At 43.2% G+C, this 15,983-nt stretch overlaps 1 protein-coding gene across 2 annotated transcripts in view; it reads left to right on the top strand.

Annotated features, from left to right (window-relative positions):
* lpp (LIM domain containing preferred translocation partner in lipoma) overlaps positions 1-15,983 on the top strand; it is a 110,757-nt gene that overhangs the window by 32,670 nt on the left and 62,104 nt on the right. Inside the window, exon 4 of one of the 2 annotated variants that reach the window (XM_037469363.2) lies at positions 4,037-4,221. In XM_037469363.2, coding sequence (XP_037325260.2) covers positions 4,041-4,221 — 181 coding nt within the window. In that variant the 5' untranslated portion in view covers positions 4,037-4,040. Of the gene's footprint in view, positions 1-4,036; positions 4,222-15,666; positions 15,888-15,983 lie in introns of those variants that run through there. The other variant, XM_037469365.2, reaches the window with a different exon arrangement.

The following is a 15,983-nucleotide window of genomic DNA, read 5'->3' as shown; positions in this document are numbered from 1 at the left end:
TAGGCTGCTACCTCAATCAAGCCTTTACAGTCCTGGGACAGACACGCACGTCTCATTGTGCTTTTTTTGTGTTGGCCCATTTCATTTATAGATCACTCTCAGGATGTAAACACACACAACAATTGACCGACTGTATTGATCAATTGATCATTTTTGACAGTGACTACTACAGCAATCGATCGGCTGTAAAATGTGGATGAAAAGGAAAAGAAGCTGTCGAAGCTACTTCAGCCAGATCAAGTTCCGAGTAAGAAGTTTTTGCTAGAAAGCATGTTGAGAGCACCCCCCCCCCCCCCCCTCCTCCCCTTATGAAAATAAATAGATCTCGGAACCCTGCCACTTAATGTATTCTGTACTCTCTGTGGTCCTCTTTGGATGGTTTTTGTTTGATAGTTTCCTTGGTGGATATGAAAGATTAATGCAGCAGAAACACCTGCAGCAGTTCCTCAATGACAGCTGTAGGTATGCAGCGGAACAGCTGTGAAAAAACTGCCCCCCCCCCCCCCAAAAAAAAGCACACCGTTAAACACCCGGTGTCACAGCTCGCCCCGCCAAACCCACCCTTCCTTTCATGATGCTTCAATGCGGATGCACGTTCGACCTGTGTCATATGCCTCGCCTATCAATCCATCGTGTGTGTGTGTGTGTGTGTCCTGTACGCATGGTTTGCACGAGGGGGGGAGGGACTTTTTTCACTCAACACATCAAACCAGACGAGTTATAAGCAAATGCATAATTCATCCTATTAAGTAGCAGCAGATCACAGGAGCACTAAGTCAAAGTTAAATGGGCATAAGAGCGCGCCATGTTTTGTCTCGTCAGGCCTCTCCGCACACGACGCTGAGCCTCCACAACGCTCTGAGGTGCGCGTCGCGACCAGGCCGCATCTGTCAGAAGATGTTAGGCGCCTACGCTGTGTGGTGCATGCGTTGTTGTTTGTGTGGGCCTTTTCGCCGCATGCTCTCACTGCCGCACGCTGGTCTCCAAATCATCCAGGAGCTCTTTGATCTAAAGCACGATGCAGGACGTTAGGGAGACCTCAAGTGGAGGCCCTCGTTTCATCAGCAGCTATCAACAGCAAGGTGACTTTATAAAGAGAAATGAAAGTCATCCGACCAAGCAGCAGGCCAACGGCAAACAGGAAGTGGGTCACATGAACGCGTGTTCTCTAGTTGAGCCACGGTGGGCGGTTGAAGAACCGCTTGTTCCCCCACATGCGTCACAACCGCCAGATCTTTATTCGTGCTGGAACAAATATGAGCAATTTCTTTATTTCCTTGAACGTCTGACCACAGTGTGAATGGTGGAATGAACGCTGTTATCAGCCTGTCTGCTTCGTAGAACAAGGACTGTGAGAATGCATCCTCGACATACGTCATGTCCTGTCACTTCAGCCCAGAAGATCAGCCTGTAAAACCTCATTTGTAGAGTAGAGCTTGAAGAGATATATTTCATTAGAGAAAACAATTCCAGAATAAAAGGCACCAGCCACGGGGGTTTGTACTCCTGCAGCTAAGGGAAGATTCAAAGGGTCAAAGGACCAAGCTTGAAACGCGGTGATTTGTCGGCTTCTTGGGCTTTTGGAGCCCGGAAGCCTGCAGAATCCTTTGTGGTGTGAACTGCGCCCCTGTTGGTCACTGACCCGTTTGAACGCGGTCAGGGGGCCAGCTCCCTCTGATTCTCCTTGAGGTGAATGAGCTGACGGCAGTAGATTCTTTGTCCTGCCTGATGTGTCGTCGTCGTCGTGTGTATTTGACAAGTAGCCGGGACCTGAAGGAACACGCTGCGGTTGTGTCAAAAACCGCAGGGCACTTTGACAACAGGTGCTGGGAAAAGTCCCGCCTGCCGTCACTAAGCAACCAAAACGGTTACTTTTTGGTTTTGTCTGTTTTCACTCTGGCGGGGCTTAACTTTTTAATTTCTTTTTTTTTTTGGTGTGCCCGTCACACCCTCAACATAAAAAGGGAACTTAGTGCACCGTAATTTGATTTATGTTTTTAAAAAAGTCTCTGGTGAACTGCCCTCTGTTGATTACTATGTGCTGCTCTTTTTTTTTTTTAGGAAATATTACAAGATTGACTAATACAATGTTTTGCTCCTATAATTTATTCCAGCAACAATACAGCATTTCTTTTAAAACACCAGGCTCGGCCCTTAACTTGTTAAAAGGTTGTCACATTATAATAGAAAGCCCATATATTTCCCACTTAGCCATTGCAGTAATTGTCTGATAATGTGGTGAGTTGCTGGTTTTTACAGATATCTGCCTCCACCTTACCACAACGGAGGATTGTTGTTCTCAAAACGGAGAAACCTTTCTGAAAAATCCCTGGCAACATTTTTTGTTCAGAAATAACATCCATGTTAGATTTTTTATTTCTATTGCTTCCTTTTTTTATTGCATTCCTTCCATAATTTTTTTTTTCAAACTGCAGATATGTCAATCTTTTTTTGGTCTGGACCACTTCTCCATTAATAAGTCGATCGATTAGCAGGTTTTATTGACACAAGTAGCTATGAATTATTCCGTGATTGAAAGCTGAGGTCATCGGTGTAGCTTGTGCCACATGAATCCTGTTTTGAAGGAAAAAAAAGACTTTTAGTGGATTTAATGTGCACTTTAAGTCCGAGCACGCATAAAATAACACCCCCTGTGAGTTATTTGCCACCATCAAAAAAAAAAGTAACCACACAGTAAAACAGCTGTTTTCCATTCAACCCGTCACCCATTGAATCCTGTTCACACATTCTAAGATCATTTCTCCTTTCTCGCCTTCTTTTTAATTCATCTTTTATTTTGTTAGCCAGTTGAGCTTTGAGAAATGAAAGCATTTTGCATTGAAAGGACAGGTGGGTGTGAGACACCAGCATGTTTGAATTGCAGCATTAAGACCGGGGGGGGGGGTGGTGTATCAAAAGTAAGAAGCATTCATGCGGCAGGAGGAACAGGGATTTCAGCAGATATTAAAAGATGATTGTGCGTGGGCTTTTTTTTTTTTTTCTTCTGCTGTGCTCCGGAGAAAGAATGTAAACCCTGTATCAGTCAGACTGAGGATAATAAACAGCATAAAAACATCACAACGCAGCATAACAAACACAAACAAAAAAGAAGGATGGGGAACAGCGCGGCGTATAAATAGTTCAAATATTTCAAGTGATTTCAGAATGTGATGGTGAAATACTGGATGTTTGTGTCCTCAGCCACGGCAAAGTCTTTGACTGTTGTTTTCACTGTAACTGTATGATGGCCATACACATCCACCAATGCACCAACATCATATTCATCAGTTATTAAGTTGCTTAGTTGTCGAGCTTGGCTGCAATTTGATCTTGCAATTTCAATCCAACTGTTTCCCATACATTCAAAAAAACAAAGAGGCATAAATAGGACTCTCTCACATCACTTTTTTTGATTTGTTATTCCCATTGCAAACGTGTCAGAGTTCAAAGCATTGACATGTTACCATTTCATTTAATTGGACACATGAATGCGTGTCAGAACACAGCGCTTATCCCTTCACATCACTTTTTTACACGTGAAATAACAGTTGCTTTGATGGTCTGACTCAATAGTTGAAATCCAGGAAGTGGTGTAGACTTGAGTCCAGTGCACACATCCCAGTGGCCTGCAGCACCCTGAGAAACGCTGTCATGTACGTGGGTTCTGCTACGGGTGGGTCATCGGGATTATTTTTACTCGTATCACTCGTATACGATATGGTTTGTGATATCAGAGTAGATAATATGCTTATGATTAACAAATCATTATCCTTCATTTTTTTAGATGGTGGTTAGGGTTTGATGCATACATACATAATATAATATTTTGGGTATTGTAGGTACTGTACATGGACTGCTGCAGTTTCAACAAGCCTCTTCCTGCCCCCCCCCCCCCCTCCCCCCTCCCCCTCATATCCCTCCTTAGAGATCACTGGTGCTTCCGACTGAACTGTTGTTGTGTGCAGCTGGATTCTTTCGGCCTTTGTTGTGGATTGGCCGTTACGAGGTTTTAACCCCTCCCGTCTTTCTCCGTCAGAACCATGTGGAACAGCAACGACCAGACGGGACAAGTGGCCGCCAGGATGGAGACCACTTTGGGCAGCGCGAGCATCTCCATCTCCCAGCAGCAGGATCCCAAGAAATTTGCGCCCGTGGTCGCACCAAAGCCCAAGTTCAACCCGTACAAAGCTGCAGGAGAGTCCTCCTTCTCTGACCCCTCAGGTAACCATGAACCCTTTAGACACCATCAGAAATACAAAAGCACCAGGAGCCTTGGCTTTCCCGTCACACACACACACACACACCCCTCGTGTTCCCCTCTTCCATGTTATGTGTCACTCAGCATTAGTGTTCCACTTAAGCTTAAATGGTTTATTTATCTCTACAATGAACTCTGCAGTTTCACTCAGGAACCAGTGAACTTGAGTGGCAATGTACCTGTATTGATTGTTGGTCGCACGCTGTCTACAGCTGCAACTTCAAATGTCCCCCGGTTTCACTTCAAGAAACACTATTGTCAAAGAAAAGACTAAGTTGTTCATTTAAGTAAAACAACGTATTTGCCTTAGTTACTTAGCATTGGTGTTGGTAGTTACATGATTTATTTTTAGCAAGTGATTCTGGCCAATAGCACCGTGAATGTGGACCATGAACAGACCTGCAAAACGTGGAGGAGCAGTAGATCTTGTAAAGAACTGAAACGCACTCCATGATGCGGGACAGAACGTTATTGTCGTAATAAAACCGACCATCCACCCCTACAATCAGGTATAGCTTTAGTTTATTGCAACATGGATCTTGTGTTTGTAGTTCTATTAGTAAGACAACAGGGGAGCGCTGACCCTGAGAGACTCACACAGGCCTCGTCTTGGCCATTTTTAGTGAGGTACCAGAGATCTTTAGGGAAAGATGGCAGATCAACAGTGGTCCACATCATCTGCAAGCTTGAAACCTAAAGATAAATTTTCTGCAATGTGCGACAGGTTGCTCTACTCATAAATCAGGAATAAAAACCGAATGAATTCATTAACTAATTGGAATAAAGTGTGGATCGCCTGGAGCTGTATGATGAAAGTATATGATGGCAATTCCCTGTGCTCTATTATGTCTCACAACTTTTCTGTCTGGGGGTTGATACCTCTTGTTGCATACACACATTTGGTGCTAGATTTAATTGAATAAATGATAAAAACTCCCCTCAAAATCCCATATTAACACACCAATAAGACACCATTTTGTAATATCAAACCACAACATGTTCATCAAGGTCTCACGCTGTGGTTTGATATCGCAAATCTTGTAAATTCCTGCAAGGATTGCATCTTTTCTGGCAGCTGGACGGCCATATTGTCCCCATTGCTAGAAACGCCATGCCTGCTCAAGTTTCATGAGGTTCATGAGTTTCATCTTAGTGTCTTAGAGGTCACAACAAAAATGGTCTCACAGGTATCTTCATTATATATGAACACCGCAGAAGTCGTTGGATCCGCAGGAGTCTCAGCTTTTCCATCACACCCAATTAATGCAAAAAAGGCGTGATCAGGATGCAAAAAATATACTCGCTACCAAAATTCCAGAATACACACAGACAAGCCGCTTAAACTGCGTACCAACGGAGGGCATGTTCTTTAGCCTAGACGGCATGGGATTATCATAAGGGGCTCGCCCGTGGAAGGGAACACCCATGGGTACCCAGAGGACCCACGGGTATTTAAATATCTTAAGATGAGAGGTCAAAGATATCCTCCTGAATATTGCAACGCAAGCTTTGCCTCGCCAAACCTTAGCGCGGCGTTGGATCATTATTCAGGGAGCCGGACAAGCAGCACGACATCGTACCGACGGACTCATCCGCGCGATAAGCGCAGCTTGGCTTCGGCTTGGTGTAAATGGACCCTCGGTGTGGCGCCCCGCTCTCTCTTATATCCCCACAGTCATCGCTCCTTGTCAGCCGTGGCACGTGGAGCCGTGCGTCCTTGCGTTGTGGCGGAGGCCGCGTTGCAGCCCTCATTTCCGATACACTTTGTGTAAGAGCTGCAGTCATGTGCGAGTGCAGGAAGCCTTGCAGCTTGCCAAACTATCCTTTTTTTTTAGGTCCCTTGGGTGCTGATGGTTTTGTTTTGAATAAAAGTGTTTGAATACTACAAGTTAATATTTAATAAAGTTTTAGTGTAACTTTTGTTTCATTGCAATAGGGTGAAAGTCTAGAATGATTTAAGATTCACATCTTTGAGCTTGATTAACGTAGCGAGCCAAAGCAGAACTGTCTGTTTAACAGATATGACTCCAAACCACGACAATAATCACCTTTTAAATATATGTTGAGAGATGCTTACATTGTAAGTTGTGATATTTAGTTTCCTTTTTAAAAAACAACAGACACAAATTGATTTTAAGGTTAACCGAGTATTTTCTCTTACACGTTGGTGCAAAAATAGAGAAATTATTATATTGAGATGATATTGATATATTGCCCAGCTCACAATGGCCATATCTATTTGTTACAAAAGAAACTTAATAATGAAAATGTTTCTCATCCGAGCAGAGTGCAGTTGTTATGAGCCGAGGTAAAAAGGGACACTTGAAGGTTTCATCACACCACAGCGCTCCCACCTCCCCATCTGTTGTAATATGAATATTATGTAAACCATTCGCCTCAAACCCCCCCGAGAGCCCCAGATTTCCAAAACAGGGGAAACGGTTATGAAACTGAGCGAGCACCCTGTCGGGCTGCAGCCCGTGGGGGTTTGTGGTTTGAGGGGTGGACCGTCGGCAGCTCCAGATGTTGCCTCTGTCAGAAATGTTCTTAGAGGGCTCCTGTTTGAGAAAAGAAAACAACATAACTTCACGCCATCGTGCTCACTTTTTAGAATTTGGCCTTTGGTGTCCATGCTTTGTCTTGGTGTGCAACGAATGGAATAATGACCGTTTGTATTCAATCGTCCGATGTTCCAGTGGCATTAGCTCCATTTCCAGTGACGCAGAAGAAGCAAAAAGACTTGGACGCGTGAAGGCCCGAAGCCTCATCTGACGCAGCCACCCAGCTCTCCCGCGGCCGGCGGGAGAGTATAGGACGAGACTGCTGATTGGACGCGTCACACCTCATCTTTAGAATGATTCGCTTGAACGAAAGTGTCAGTGAATCATGTCACGCTGGACGGCATGAGCCCCGCTGTGTCGGGGTTGTAGGGCGCCGCTGCACGCCACAGCTCCAAACGCCATTTCCAGGAAGTAGCGGCGGCTGGTGGGACCTTTGCGCGCAGGTCCCACCAGCCTACAGCCTACTAGCTGGGATACTATTATTGTTGTTTATTAACCATTTCTTTGTTTGGTTTCTTGAATAATATGTCGTGATGGTGAGGGGGGAATCCCAGCTCCCTCCAAACAGGAAGCCAGAGGAAACGGCTGTAAGCTATCTACACTAAAAAAGAAAGGTGTGCTCTTTGGCCTTTCAGATTTAGGACTTTGTTTCTCTCAGTTCCCATCGTCGAAAACCTCATAATTCTAAAATGTAATTTGACCACAAAACATTTAATCTAGACCGATTTATTTTACACAATTAATCATTGACTGGGGTTAAGAGGATTAATGCAGCAATATAAAGGGGGGGGGGGGCACTTTTTCAAAAGATGGAATTGTTCTAATGTAAAGGTTGTATGCGTCTTGTATGAATTCAGTCACACCAAAGTGACATTGCTTATATCTCTTAACCTCAGTGACTTCATCTCACTTTTGTCTTCCCTCCATTATTCTATTATCTGTCACCCTGCTCACATTCACGGGAACAGTAATTACATAAACTCGCCGTTGAATCTTTTCTGTCATAAAAGATTGCGTTGAGGTCACCGACAGAAATGGACTAATTAATACTGGTTGTAAAGTCCTCGCAGCTGATTTAAATGACTTGATGAGTTATCTTCCTGCAAATATCCAATAGTTGCTGCCAGTTGGAGGGAAATTTGAAGGTAAAAATGTTCTGCCTTATGGGCCACAGCGTTATTTTACATGAAGACATTAACATTTGATTATGACACTGGTGATTAGTCGTTGTCAGCATTTTGAACATGCAAATAAGCAAAGCCATCTGCAGAAATCTCCACTTGTCAAAGGATAAGACGTCTTTACGAAAATAGATTATCTGGGTCTCCCTCTGTTTATTTATTTAATATCTTTTATATCAAATGTGGGGAGCGTCTGGTGTAAAAGATTGAGGATTAGCATAAAAATTAGGGACAAGTCAATTTGGCACAGCGCCTCGTGGCCCCTTTGTGTGGCGGGGGCCGGCAGCAGGGCGGGAATGAGCAGTCTGAGGCCACGGGGACAAAGGGAGCCGCCATCCGATGCCTTTTTTTTTCATTTCTTTTATAGGTTGAACTTGTCCTAAATAAAGCCCCCCCCCCCCTCAGCTGGAGGAAGTGAATGACATATAGGTCTCAGACAGAGACCCGTCACTTGCAGCTCCTTACAACAGATTTTAGGCTTTAAGTTGATCTGAGACGCTACACGAGCTGGAGGAAGGTCAGTCTTGATTGCTTTCTGCTCACATGCTTCGGTTCTGCAGGTCATGTGCGCTAGTGTTAGTACATGAACAGCAGCAGCTCTTTAGCTGTCTGTAGGAGAGCATGTCAAACTGTCTTTAACTGTAATGCCGTCCTCTGACACTAGCGTTGCGAGGCATGTTGGGCACGGTTTGGTTGTACTGACTGCGGTTCATTCAGTTACACCCGTGAAGCTGAAAAGAGGCTTCTTGTTATTAGTAGATGGAGGGGGAGACAACAGGGGCAACAGGTTAAATCTTTCCTAACAAAGAGACCTCTTTTTTTTCTAGTAAATTGCGCTCTGTGAAATATCTCGTGATTTTATTGAAAGCAAAATGTATTCTGGGTAATGTTTTTCAAAATGACATTGGCAAGTTTTAGTGAAACCGCAGTGCAAAAACCTGAAAGTCGTAAAAACAGGTGACTTCCTTTTGGTCTGAAAAGACGAAACCCATTTTGGCAATTCAAAATAGGACGGTCCTAAAATAAAACAATAAACAGGGTTTTTAACATTTTAATTTGAATTAGAATTAGAATTTTTGAACTAGTGTTAATACTTCAATATTCATCTTTGACTGGTCATATTGAAGTCAGCTACACATTACTGCCTATAACAACAAAATATAGCTGAGCACAAGACATGTTAAGGAAACAAAATGTTGACAATGAATTCTCAAGAAGTGAAAACACAGGTTACAGTAAGCCCCGCCCTAAAGCCTACCCTGCTCCTACCCGGTCTAATAATTAAAAAATCAACATCATGCTCCATCGAAGCAGACTTGAGGTTGAGACCAGAAACGTATTTACAATGTTCACGGAGAGAATAAATAAATCAAGAGAGAAGACTTTTATACAACCAGAAAAGTCACCTAAAAATGTTTCCCCGTAGACTTGTACTGGCTGTATTTATATATCTGTAACCATCTGATGACTTTGTTCTGAAAAGAAGGTTTCATCATAGAATGTTTGGTACGACTCCTTGACTATTGAAATGCTCTCAAATTGACAGATATAAAAAAAAAAAACACTGGCCGTTGACTACTCACTTTTATTCCATAACGAGCTTCCCTGGGGGGCCCTGGTAGCTTCGCTGGCGAAGGCGTGCAACAGAGCTGGGTGGAATGTTCCGTTGGATTTGTGTGCAGCTGTTTCCACAGATCAACACATGTCGTCTGTCATTCGGTGTCATGAAGGGATAGCGAGGGACGAGGTGGTACCCAGAGATGTCTCAGGACGCTGCCTTTTGTTTCTTCTTTGCTAAGCAGGATTTATTTTCTCTTTCCTGTATGAAGAGGATGTAAATAGTCATCTAGTGTGACCAAAAAGTGCCTGGCCCCCGAAAAGCATGATTCATTGCCAGGCACTTCCTTCAAAATATATTTATTCATAATGCAATTCCAATCTATAACTTAAGCTAAAATCACATAATCTTCTCACAGCTTCACTGAATGCTGAATTCTTTCCATGATGTTTCCCTGTTGATAGCGGCGCTTTAGACGTTGTTGTTTGCGAGGAGACGAACACAGTGAAAACGTGTAAAACATCCGAGAAGTGCTGCTCCTAATCAAACTTCATGCGCTGAAGTTACCAGAAACCCGCTAATTGTTTGCTCAGAGCAGTTCAAAAGTGTCAAACGTGTGCATAAGCTGTTTTTATTCCTCCCTGCTTGACTGGCCAGAGGCAAACTGACTACCGGTTGTTATGTCAGAGTCCCTCGTGAGTGTTGCCATGAGAATTCACAGGAAATCCACCGCTGAGTGCGTCTGTCCCAACAGAGCCCACAGGCCCTCAGAAGGCCACTTTTATCCAAGTGGAACACATATCTTCACTTCTCCCTGTGTGTCGTGTGCTAAAGTTAATAGTCTGTGCTTCACAGTTTAAGTTGAGTCCAACCTGGCGTCTGTTGGTGAATGAAGGGGGGCAGCACTGAGAACACATGGTCTGGGTCCTGCGTGCTGTCTATATAATCAGAGCAAGTTTCGCACTGGAGAAACTGGTCTTGATGGCATAATGACACAGTGGAAAAGTGGAAAAAGATGGATCAAATATTTTAAATATTATTAAATTTTAAATATTTTATTTTTAAATTAAGAATGAAAATATAGTACCTTTTGGCAGCAATTACTGCCTCCAGTCCTCTTGTGTGTGATGTTACACGCTTGGCTCACCGGTTTCTGAGCAGGTCAAAGAGTTCAGTCTTTGTTTCATCACACCAGAGAAGGTTCATTCTCATAGTCTGAGAGTCCTTCAGTGGCTTCCATCTGGTCACTCTGGCACACAGAGGAAGTCCTGGTGCTTCTACACTTCCATTTCTGAATGATGGAGGCCACTGTGCTCAATGGGACCTTCACTGGTTCAGACATGTTTATGAACCTGATACAATTCTGTCTCGTAGCTCTACAGACAATACCTTGGGACCTGATGTAGACCGGTGTGTGTCTTTTTAAATCATGTCCAATCCAATCAAGTTGTAGAAACATCTCAACGGTGATCCGTGGAAACAGGATGCACCTGAGCTCAATTTTGAGTGTCATGGCAAAGTCTAAAAATACTAATGTACGTGTTATCATTTCGTTCTTTATTTCTAATAGATTCACAACAATTTCCCAAAACCTTCTTTCCCTTGGTCATCATGGGGTGTTGTGGGTAGAATTTTAAGTAAAAAAAAACAATTGAATGGATTTGACGTAAGGCTGTAATATGAAAATGTGGAGTGAAGCGCCATGAGTTCTTTCTGGATGCACTGTGTATCTACATAGATTATTATACTTAGTATAATAATGATCTAGATAAAGATCTAATACGAGAACTGTGCAGTAGGAATCTGTGTTACTAGCCGGCGTCCACTCTTAATGTTGACATTATATGGGTGAACCTAAAGCCTCATTGAAGCACCTGTCATGGTACCACACCACCCAGAAAAACACTCTCTCCAATGTCAGTTAGCTGCTGCAATGGTAACCGCTCGGAGCGTGGACAGAGGCTGTTTCCAAAAATGTGTATGAAACTTTTCCACTTTTTTTCTCTCCTCGAGAAATGGAGAACATCTTGTTCAAGTACATTAGTACAATATCCTAAAAAGCAACTGAGTGGGAAAAAAAGATTTGCGCTGACATTTTAGACCCCGTCTAACCAGCCGATCTATCAGCCCCCTCTTCTCTTATTATACTTACTGCTTATTACTTTATTCAGTATGAAGTTTTTCCCTCCATTAACAATCTTGTGCTATTCAGTACCATTAACAAGAGTTCTTAATGAATTACATTAAGCATCCATTAGATGATAATACGGTTCAAATGTCACAGTAATAATTGCTCCGTGGAAATGCACTTGTTGGCTCGTGATATCCTCTCAGCCTTGTCATTTTATTAGCTCATAAAGCCATGGGATACAGGTTTAAAGTGAATTTACAACACACTCCGTGAACTGGCTGTGTAGGTTACAGTAGAGGCTGCTGGAAAAAGTTTAGTGTTAATTGTTCGGCCCATTTGATGACTTTGAGGTTTAAGATGGAAAAAAGAGAGCGAGGGGAACAAAAAGGCCAACTCTCAAACGGTTCACCTATCTTCTGCATTTGTTTCTCCGCTTTCATGCAGAGACGTAAATCCGTCTATTGTTCCTGATCTGAATTTCTGCTCCCGCGGGAATTCTCCTCAGAGCAACAGAAGCCAATTTGGGTCTGCCTCTTTACACTTAAAGACAAGTACATCTCCAAAGAGCCCAGATCCCTGCCATCCCTCTCTAAACCGAATGAAGTCGTAATTCACTCCTCTGTGCGTATCATGCTAATGAAGAGCGGGGCTCAGCTGCTCTCCTCCAGCACCAAGCAACGTCTAAACAATGGCCGCTCCGCGCTTGGCTCGGGCTGTGAGGGGATGAAGCACGCGGGCCGCCGCTTGTCCGTTTTGTCTGGAGGGGATTAAACGTCTGAAATCCCCCTTTGTGATTTTCTTTCATTTTGGAAACCGATTGCAGGTTTGTCCAAATAAAAATGACAAAGTAGTGAACAAGGTGAAGAGACGCCTCGAGTTCCCGGCTCACGGGAGCTGGTTCGCGTTCATGATAGCGTCGAACACGTGTAGACCATATGCTCAACCTTCGGACCTCACGCGCTAATCCTCAACTTTTCTCTGCTGACACTGAATCCAGCGTCTGAGCTGACGGACCCCTGAAAGTGGGCGGCTGCTGGTCGTGTGTGCTGCACTTGAAGTGTTTACGAATCCCACTGACTGGAGAGACAAAGTTTAATATTGGTGACGCGCCGGTTCCTGATGACCAGCGTCCCCTCAAATAACTTTAATCACCGATTAGGATTTCTCCTTCACGACGCCTCTGAGAAGCGGTTGCTGGGCGACGGCGGGGGAAGTTGAGGCATTAAGTCGGCCTTCCCGCCGCTGCCTTCGTTAGCGCTGCGGCTCCCGATGGCCACAAATGGAGGCAGCCTCATTCACGGCACAGAGCGGGACGTGCAGCTCAAACCCGCGGTAATTATGCCTCCATTAGAGCCACGCAGACGGAGTGGGGGACGTCTCCGGGGCGCGCGGCAGAGGCGCAGGGGGCCGTGGTTACTGGGGGGAGGCCGGTGATGGTCCCCATGGCCGTTTTGGTTGTAAACAACAACCTTAACGTATAAATAAAGGTCGTCTGCTTCTGTTCCTGCAAATCTTCACAATTTTGGAAAGTTTGCACAAAACTAAAAAGAAGTTCTGTCAGTTTCAGGCCCTTTTTGCTAGAAAAGTATTGTGGTTAAAAGGAGAAGTGAGGAGAAAACACAGATGGCATCTTAATGAAAGTCATTTGCGTTTGCACAGCAATTTGTATTTCTTTGTTATTGAAACTAGTTTATTCCGTGTGGTGGCCGATTTTTTTTTATTTTTTTTATCCATTTCATCCAAACAACCACACAATGTTTTGTATTGTGTTTGTTGTGCTTTAATCCATATGAAACTATTATGAAATAAGAGTTTCTTTCTTGCCACATTTATTATGTCATTCTTATTTTTTAGATTGTTCGTAAGTTGCCTAAACACAAACTCTTATTTTAATTATCAAGTGAAGTCAAAAGCATACAATCGATACATTTAATGAGGCCACATCTATATTTTATCTTTATATTAATGGGGTCAAAGGTGGAGGCGATTTGGGATATATCCTTGTGACCCTCCATAACTATTTGATATGCTGACCACTGAAAAGACTTTGCTATAAATCAAGCTTTAAATAATAAATCAAAAAACCCTTCAGTAAACTTCAGAATATAGAAAGGAAAAAAGCTGGAAAGTTTGTTTTCAAATAATTAAAAAAAGACATTCATGCATGTGCAACTAGGGCATTATCTAATGGAAATCTACACAACCAAATCGCCCAAGTGGTAAATGAAAGACCCAAATGTGTCGTCTGAACCGACCCGTGCACTGAGAGCGTCGTCTCATCTGGTTCCTCCTCCAAGTCTTGAGTTCCACTGTTCCACATTCAGAAGACGCGTTCAATAAAACATGCTCCTCTGCAGCATTTACAACCCTCGCGTTTCCTGAAATGAGAACGGCAAAAACATCTCCGATGTTCTGGAGGAAACGTACATGAAAGTTGATGTTTTAATTCTGCGTAAGCCGTGAGTTACAAGTGCCTCGTATGTTCTGGCAGAGAGGATCCGTGCCAGGGTGGAGTGAGGTGGGGGGGTAGATGGGGGGGGGGGGACTTGTTGTCGAGCAGCATATTTTATTTCCTCTCCCCTGGGTACGGAGGAGCTGTTGCACTCTGGAGTTTTAGCGGAGGCCACAAGGTTATTATATAAACAATTCACACGGAGGCCCTGGAGCACCCGGAGGGAACGTTTTAATGCAATGCTCACAATTTGTGAAGCGCTGTAATGCTCAAGACGCAGACATGTATCCAATTTTAACCATGCTGCATTATCGCCCTGTTTTTTGGGGCTGTTTTTGTCAAGGCAACTTAAAAACACACACATTTAATTAATTTGGTCAGCTGCTTTGGATAAACTACATTGATGACATCAATTAAATTCTAATGAAAACAGATAAAAGCAGTGGAAAGCAAATGGAATTTCTAAACAGGACTCATCAAAGTCTGAGCATTGGAACAAATTCCCATTACGTCTCATAAAAGCCTTTAATTTGCAAAGCTCATGTCTGGTTTGGTACTTAGAAGTACATGGTCAAATGATTCAGTCGTGAGTCCTGCACCAAAGAGAAGCCAAATCAGAATTTAATTTGGCACGTAACTCCTTATCCCGTCTCTAACATGTGGTTGGATGCAATCCTTGGATTAGCGTGGACTTTAGAACTACACATTTGGCGCGTCTCCTCCTCCTCTGGCAGAACAAACACCTAGTCCAACCCGGTTTGTAACGCAGCATTTACATTTCCAATCTGCGCGACCAGAAAGATTAGTACTTCTTAACCAAATTGCTGCAATTAAGTGTGTCAATCGGCGGCCGTGGGACGACGAGGCTCCGTCCCTCCGTCTTTGGCCACCTGTCTCTCTAACTGCATACCCTCTTTCGAATGTTTTATAGTTCAAGACAAATGATGATGAATAATCCAAGCTTATTTGATCAAATTCAAAGATAAATAATAATGATAATCAGATCGTTAACATCCTGACGTCTTTAAATCAGAAATATATCAGCACATTATTTAAGCTGACTCCAGGTACAACTTTGTATTTGTATAAACGAGATTAAAATAAAATGAACATTTAACGGAAGTAGCAGCTACCAAGTTAGCGTAGCACGGCACCAACTGATTCAAACACCATTCCACAAAATGAGCCTTTTAAAAGTAGGAATTCAGACTTTGGAAGAATTAACTTTCCATCATGTAGTGTTTTTTGGCATGCCTTTTGTTGTAAACAAAGTAAATAAATCAATTTGTGTGTATTTTGGTTAGCCTATAAAAGTGCTGAGTGAGAGAACAGTGCAAACCAAAACAAAAATGATAATTAATCATTAACATCCTCATTCATATGAGGAGACACTTTGGAACTTTACCCATTTAAAGTTGTGTTCTTTATTTGTCGAAGCTTCCACAAGTACAAAAGAGACGAGGTTTACAAGAAGCTGCTCAGTGGATCGCACAATTCCACATGGTACACACACACACACACACATTTAGCTTCATGTGCTTGGGTGTCTGGGGAAGGGGAAGTGAGTGGACATGCTGCACAAATTGTGCAGGAGGTCAAGCAAAGCCATTCACATATTAAAGCACAGTTTATGCACTGTGTGATCTAAGGTTCACTCTGCAAAGCATCATGGGAGCTGTTTACCAAACTAAAGGAGTTCATATACGATTCATTTCATCCAGAGATTTACACAATTCCTTTTTGAAGGTTTTTTAACTTGTTTGTTTTTTGTTTGTATTTGTTTGCTGGCGCGGCGTCTCGTGACGGTTTGAAATGTGGGAAAAAAGGGGAAGTATTTAATAA

Source organism: Pungitius pungitius, chromosome 7, assembly GCF_949316345.1.
Source record: "Pungitius pungitius chromosome 7, fPunPun2.1, whole genome shotgun sequence".
Classification (NCBI taxonomy): Eukaryota; Metazoa; Chordata; class Actinopteri; order Perciformes; family Gasterosteidae; genus Pungitius; species Pungitius pungitius.
This window is presented reverse-complemented; position numbering and strand designations above follow the sequence as displayed.